The 8,184-nt window shown below is 42.4% G+C and overlaps 1 protein-coding gene across 2 annotated transcripts in view; it reads right to left on the reverse strand.

The window, feature by feature from the left end:
* Positions 1-635, reverse strand: part of LOC135514702 (chemokine-like protein TAFA-5) — a 159,274-nt gene extending 158,639 nt beyond the window's left edge. For both annotated transcript variants that reach the window (XM_064938230.1, XM_064938229.1), the window contains exon 1: positions 300-635. In XM_064938230.1, the coding sequence (XP_064794302.1) occupies positions 300-411 (112 nt within the window). In that variant the 5' untranslated portion in view covers positions 412-635. The remainder of the gene's footprint in view (positions 1-299) is intronic.
* Between the last annotated feature and the right edge of the window lie 7,549 nt (positions 636-8,184).

Genomic DNA, 8,184 nt, shown 5'->3' on the forward strand with positions numbered 1-8,184 from the left:
TGTGTGTGTGTGTGTGTGTGTGTGTGTGTGTGTGTGTGTGATTGTGCATACGTGAGTGGGCGCGTTCTTGCATGAGATCGGTACTGTTATCCAATAGCCTACTTTTGAAACGATATGAGTTCGACTGCAATGACAAAACCAATAACTCTTGAAGTGATTTCCCGATATTGCTGTCGCATAATTTTCATGTCAAAGCAGTAGACAGTGACACCACGGTCACCCTATAGTCTACCGCAGCAGCACTTTCTCAATATGAACCAATATGACCAGGGGAAACGAGCCAGAGCTAGAGGACTTACCGCAGTAGACGATTAAGAGACTCGTCAACAGTATCACAACCCAGAAAGTTGAAGACATCCTTGGCCAGGGGTTGGCATCCGTACGTTTAGTCAACCTTAAAGCCGGAGCCATTGAACAGAGCGATACCCTCTCACAAAAATCAAAAGTAATTTCACCAGCCAGGTCTTCCTCTCACGAAGCGCCTCTCTCCACGTGTAATCCTTGGAAAAAACATGTTGAGAACGAACCTCTCATTGCAAAAGCTGTCATATGTCTATGCACCCGGTGCGTAAAAAAGGTAGCATCTTCTTGAGGTTCGCAGTTTAACGTAAAAAAGGTGTCTTGGAACGCTTGGAAACTCCCATGTGACGCAATTAAATGTTTCGTATTCCAAAAATAACCCACTTTTTAGTGAGATTTGTAGAAGTAATAGGCTAGTTCAGGAGAATCAGGAGAATAGGTTTAGCATCCTGAAATCGCAGTATGATCTCCAATATGATTGCTATAAAGGACTGAAAGATGCAATCACGTGTACCGCAACGTCGTAAAGCTCCTCTAATTCATCTGTGGTAGAGGATGTGTGAATCGTTTAGGCTCCCAGGTAAAGAAAAACACTGGAAATATGTAGTTCTTCAACAATGTCATTTTAAATCTGATAAAGAATAGCATATGGGATCTACCCTAGAAAGAAAGTCCTTAGAGATCACAAGTCACTATCGACTGTCCTCAAACCCAAACTTGTAGATGATCACCATCATGCGCACAGTTATTCTATACTGGTAGAATAAAACGGAAGATGGAGAGAGAAATAACGAGAGAGAGAGTGTGAGAGAAGTAGAGAGTGAGCGCAGGATGCGTCGTAAATTCCCTCCAAATGATTTTGAGACTAGAATGTGCGTTATTTCGCTGGAATAAAATAATGTTCCGAAAAATAAAACTACATCTGAAATCTATCCCCAATAAACATCTAATAATGTGGTTTCTTCAAGCAGCCCTCCCTAAACTAACATACTGGGATGCTCACAAGTGGCGTGTGTGTGTGTTGATTTTTAGGATAGAGTACAGGCTGTATCTGTTAATGCATTTCCTGGAAATAATCAAAATCACACACATACATATCAAACACAACATTATTTCATCTGTACTGAACATAGTTTATGTCCTATAGTGTAGAAAAATTTCAATAATGTCAGAGGACGTTACTTGATTGATAGTGCCTAAACATATAATTTATTGGGAAAAAATCCCATAGCAACTGTGTCCAAGCCGGCCCGAACTCGACGTTCAGCCCAACTTCTACTGGACAGCGCCCCGACTGCATATCAGCACCACGCGTCTACTGGACAGCGCCAGTGATGGTCGAATAGCAGAAGAGAAGTGCTGTACATTTTTGTTTTTAGGGTATGAGCCACTATGCATTAATTACCATGTATTAACGACCTGATTCATTATATCTAATTAATTAATGCCCTATATTCAAAATATTATATATATTTCTTTATAGTAGGGATTGTATTTCTACGATAAGACAATGTGTGGGCCATATCATCTTTGAGTGGTTTATAGGCATATCTCTTGGTTAATATTGGCCTACAATCCATTCAAAGACGCTATGAACTGGGCCCACATACTGCCTTACCATAAATACAGAATCCCTATTAGAAAAATTATTATATTTCCATGAGCCTTACTCTCTTACATACTTCAGTGATCTGAAAGACCCAGAACTCAGAGTTATGCTTAGTTATTCTAACAGACAAGCACTGAGTCTGAATACTATTTTCCACTACATAAATTCCACCCTCACCATCTCTCTTCCCACATCAGGACTTAAGCATTTAAAATTCTAAGCCTGTTTTAAATGGAAAGCAGTGCATGAATAGATAGTTGGAATGAGAGCCAGAGAGAGACAGAGAGAGGGGGGGGTGGTTGGCACGGTGCCCGCACAATGCTGGCAGTGGATCAGGTACAGCGGGCCTGGCCGCGCCTTGGCACGAGGCACACTCACCCAGCGCTCCCTGCATTCATTCCAGCCAGGAGACAGGGCAGGAGGTGTGGCCTACATATATGTTTTTTTTAACTCCCTCACTTTTTTCTGATTGGTTTTTCCAAGCACCAAATGTACAGTCTGTTGATAAGGGTAGAAATGACAAGGGATGAATAAACAGGGGTGTGGTAGAAAAGATAAACCTTGTTGTGAATGAGCAGCTTAAGCTGCAATCCATGACCGATGGCATTCCCCTGTAATAGCATAATCACAGCACATTTATTCTGAGTGTTGACGGGAAGAAGCTTGATCACATAAGCATCCTGCATGAAAGAAATAGGCCTATATAGTTCATTCAAAAATCAGGTATTAGTCATTCAATGAGCATTTTGTTATTCTGAAAGTGTGACCAAAGCTCTTCTTGTATTCTCTTCCTAAAAGTTTGTGTCAGAGTTTGAAAACTCTATGTCTCCCTATTCCAGTACACTAACTTTTCTTTCAAACATTCTCAGGTCAGAAGCTACAGATTTTACAGACTCCTTCCTGAAGTTTTGTTATTCGTTTTTGGGTTGTGTCCTATGGCCTCGAAGACAGGGTTCTGTCCTGGGGTTATCTGTTCTGTATGAAGCCCAGACCCAGGCTGTGTCCCAAATGGATGGCTATTCCCAATACAGTGCACTCCTTTGACCAGGGCCCACATTAGATGCACTATGAAGGGAATGGGGTGTCATTTGGGATGTAGTCCTAGCCCTCCCTGTGGTGCTTCTGTTCTGGTAATACACCACTTAATAGGGAGCCTCTCCTGATGCTACCTCACGCATCCGTCTGCGATAGGGTGCATCCCTAATGGCACCCTATTCCCTACAGAGTGCACTACTTTTGACCAGAGCCTGGTCAAAAGTAGTGCACTATATAGGCAAAAGGGTGCCATTGGCTATGCAGGCTTAGACCAATCTGACCTTCTCTCTCTGCTACTCTCTGCTATCCCTTTGATCTGCCTAGACGTGATGACTTCCTCTTTATTGGGTCTGGCTGGATGCTGAAGTGCCTCTGAACTCAGCTTGTCGCCCACTAAGCTACGCCGGCCCACTAAGGACACTTCCTGGTGGGAGAGATTTACTATACAAACCTACTAAACAGCAGGTGGTGATCCATGGTTAAAACAGTAATATATAACAGCTACAGTAATATTGGTGTTTGGTGAAGTTGTCCCTAGTCACTGACCTTGGGTCTGTTTAGCATTTCACCCACTAATGGTTTAAGGCTAGGACTGGGGGTGGAGAAGATAATACTAGCTCTGCACCGAAACTTCCCCCTGGAGCACACTATATTGTTCAAACACCATTCTCACTAATTCACTTTGATTCTAAAGGATCCTGAGGTCCATGAGAAATGACTTCCATCCATGCATATCAGCTTAATCAGGTAGAGTTTGTTCTCTACTGCACTTGGAGACTTCAGAAGAAGTACTTTTTGTATGGTGTTGTATCCACTTGTCTCCGGTGCTGTAGTCACAGTCTGCTACAGAGGACCTCCCAAATGAAGCCTCCAAAAACACATTCATTATCATGTTTGAGAAAGTCAAGTGGGTTGTTTCTAGCTGAACGTCCTAGTTTCAAATCACAGTGATTGTATGTGGGTAGACTGGAATGTCTTTTGTTTTTTATTTAATGAATCACTTTAATCAGGATAACATAGGCCTACTCTGCATCCCAAATGGCACTGTATACCCTATAGTGCACTACTTTTGACCAAAGCCCTACATAGGGAATAGGGTGCCATTTGAGACGCAAACATAAACATCCTGTACAATGTACAGTGCTAGCAGCCGGAACATAGTGTAACAACATAATTAAACAGTGTCATTATACAGTACATGTTCTAATGCTTCAAAAGCTGGAATTTTTTATGAATACCTGAGTGCCAGCCAGGGTGACCGGGGCACTGGGCTGTGGTGTGTGTGTGTGTGTTTTACTGTGTGTGTATTTGTGTTTGGCCCCTGATGTCTCTCTGCTCATATTGTGGGTGCTTTCTGATATTTTAAATTAGAGAGAGAGAGAGAGAGAGAGAGAGAGGGTAATTACTAAAACCTGGTTCATCTTCGAAAACATGTCATGCTAAGGTGAAATGCAGTCCTTATGGCACTGCACAGTCCACAAAAGAATTGCCTGGTAATCTAGACCAGTGGTTCCCAATCTTTTTAACAGTCCCATACCCTTCAAACATTCAACCTCCAGCTGCGTACCCCCTATAGCACCAGGGTCAGCGCACTCTCAAATGTTGCTTTTGCCATCATTGCGAGCCCATAACACACTCTATACAATACATTTATTAAACATAAGAATGAGTGTGAGACTTCCGGTGACGCAACTTAGGAAATGGCTGCCTAGTTTTTCGTACAGCACATCGGTTTGGTATTTCCCCCCTAAATTCAAGTATTTACTCAGAGACTTATAATAATTTACACAAAATGGAAAAGGGGAACATAGGAAAAGGGTGTGGAGCTACAACAATAGCCTGTAACAAGACAGTGGAAGATAGTGGCTTGAAAATGTATGTGAACCCTTTGGAATTACCTGGACTTCTGCATAAATTGGTCATAAAATTTGATCTGCTCTTCATCTAAATCACAACCATAGACAAACACAGTGTGCTTAAACTAATAACACACAAACAATTATACGTTTTCATGTCTTTATTGAACACACCGTGTAAACATTCACAGGGCACAGTGGAAATAGTACGTGAACCCTTGGATTTAATAACTGGTTGACCCTCTTTTGGAAGCAATAACCTCAACCAAACATTTTCTGTAGTTGCGGATCAGACCTGTAACGGCGTTCTTCTTTTGTTGAAAGAGAGTCGGACCGAAATGCAGCGTGTAAGTTACTCATGTTTAATAGTGAAGACAAACAAATGAACTATACATGAAATAACTTAATAAATACGAAAACAACAAACAGAACGTGAAACCTAATACAGCCTGACTGGTGCACACTACACAGAGACAGGAACAATCACCCACGAAATGCAAGCGAAACCAGGCTACCTAAATACGGTTCCCAATCAGAGACAACGAGAATCACCTGACTCTGATTTCAGGCAGCCAAACCTATTAAACACATACACCCCTAATCAGCTACAATCCCAACTACTACAAACCCCAATAAGAAAATACAATACAATAACCCATGTCACACCCTGGTCTGACTAACTAATAAACTAAAACACAAAATACTAAGACCAAGGCGTGACAAGACCTGCACAGCGGCCAGGAGGAATTATGGACCATTCCTCCTTACGAAACTGTTTTAGTTCAGCAGTATTCTTGGTGTGAACCACTTTTTTTCTTGAGGTCATGCCACAGCTTTTCAATCGGGTTGAGGTCAGGACTCTGACTGGGTCACCCCAGATGGCAGATTTCATTCTGTTGTTGATTTACTTCTGGGTTTTGGGTCACTGTCCTGTTGCATCACCCAACCTCTGTAGAGCTTCAATTGGCAGATAGCCTAAAATTATCCTGCAAAATGTCTTGATAAACTTGGGAATTCATTTTTACGTCAATGATAGCAAGCTGTCCAGGCCCAAACCATTATGCAGCCCCAAACCATACTTTACAGTTGGCATGAGGTTCTGATGTTGGTGTGCTGTGCAGTGCCTGATTTCTCCACACATAGTGTTTTGTGTTCCTTCCAAACAACTCAACTTTAGTTTCTTCTGTGTTTCATCTGTCCACAGAATATTTTGCCAGCAACGCTGTGGAATATCCAGGTGCTCTTTTGACAGCAGTGGCTTCTTCCGTTGTGTCCTCCCTTGAATACCACTCTTGTTGAGTGTTTTACATACTCGTCAATAGAGATGTTAGCATGTTCCATAGATTTCTGTGAGTCTTTAGCTGACACTATAGGATTCTTCTTAACCTCATTTAGCATTCTGCGCTGTCCTCTTGCAGTCATCTTTGCAGGACGGCCACTCCTAGGGAGAGTAGCAACAGTGCTGAACTTTCTCCATTTATAGACAATTTGTCTTACTGTGGACGGATGAACATCAAGGCTTTTAGAGATACTTTTGTAACACTTTCCAACTTTATGCAAGTCAACAATTGTTCATCTTAATCTTCTGAGATCTCTTTTGTTCGAGGCATGGTTCACATCAGGCAATGCTTCTTGTGAAAAGCAAACTCAAATTTTGTGAGTGCTTTCTATAGGGCAGGGCAGCTTTAACCAACATCTCCAATCTCATCTCAATGATTGTCCAATTAGCTTTTGGAGAAGTCATTAGCCAAGGGGTTCACATACTTTTTCCAACCTACACTGTGAATGTTTAAATGATGCATTCAATATAGACAAGAAAAATACAATAATGTGTGTGTTATTAGTTTAAGGTCACTCTGTTTGTCTGTTGTTGTGATTTAGATGAAGATCAGATCTAATTTTATGACCAATTTATGCAGAATTCCAGATAATTCCAAAGGGTTCACATACTTTTTCTTGCCACTTTGTAATCGTCGACAAAACAGAGATGGCTAATGCTAGCGCAAATAAGCTAGCAGCTGCAATAGAACCCTCATTTCGTGAGGTGATAAAGGAGGAATTGAGCGTGGCACTCACAGGCTTGCGAGAGGTACTTCGACAAGATGTACGAAAATAACTAAATGAGTTCAAGAAGGACATTAACCAGAAACTCAAATAAAACTTCACAGCATATCTACAAGAATGGGGGATGCATAACAGCACATTGGGGAAACAAACACATGGAACACTGCAGTCAAGGAAATACTTGAAAAGCCATCACGCACTACAGGCAAAAGTGACAGAACTCTTAAGGTTTTTCACGTTGAAACACCATTAGGCTTTATTCCGTGGCAGAGGGCGCAGAAAAATACTCTATGCCCAAATTCGTGGAGGGTCTATTCAAAGAAATACTTGAAGCCGACACTGACCTGGGAATCGAGAGAGCACACTGAGCTCTGGCCTCAGACCCCCCCCCCCCAGTGGCGCCCCACCAAGATCCATAGGAGTACGGTTCCTACAATTCTCAGTCAAAGAGAAGGTCTTACATACAGCCTGGAAATAGCCTGTTAACTTCCAGGCCAACGAGTGTTCTTGTATCAGGACAACGCGGGAGAGATACTGAAAAGAAGGAAGGAATACACCCATCAAGAAAGCACTTAAAGAGAAAGATATTCGCTTCCGAACGCCATTCCCGGCAAAAAATGTGGGTATTTCTGGATAATGGTCCGGTTACACACGAGCATGCAGACAAGGTGGCTGAGGACCTGAAGTCGAGGTGCATCCCAGTGGAGTTCTCCGCCAGGAGAAAGGCGTCTTCACCGGTGGAAAGACTTGAGCAGGCCCTCCCATGGATCGTTGTCGGCGAGCAGAGTCATGGAATAAGAGGGAAATCACCTCGGCGAGAGGACGTTCACATGCGAGAGAGACTCAGGCATTTCCAACAAGAAGATAGAAGACACTGAATCGGATTTAACAGACTTAAGAGTCACCGCCTGCTGGTAAGACATATTGGGTCGTTACGGTTGACATTGCAATAGGTAAAATGTCTCCCCTATTTTCCCCCAATGCTGAGCAAAGGTGATGAGCCATAGGTATGTGTTCTTTATGGACAACATTATGTATGGTCACGTTAATAACATATCTATTAGCTAATGATTGATGACACATTGACAACAGGGTGACAGACGGGCATATCAAGGAGAGGATTCATGATATGTACACATGACCTATATAGTTTTCACTTGTAATTAACCGATGTGTGAAAGCGATGAAATAGGTATTTTCAGGTTCTAACAGGTCTTGTTTGCAACTGTGTTACGCATTTTCATATCTGAACGAGGGGCCCCTCCAGCGGACAGGCTCATCCCCTCAAACTCCAGAGGCAAGAGACAGTCCTCTGACATG

The sequence above is a fragment of the Oncorhynchus masou genome, chromosome 26, assembly GCF_036934945.1.
Source record: "Oncorhynchus masou masou isolate Uvic2021 chromosome 26, UVic_Omas_1.1, whole genome shotgun sequence".
NCBI lineage: Eukaryota > Metazoa > Chordata > Actinopteri > Salmoniformes > Salmonidae > Oncorhynchus > Oncorhynchus masou.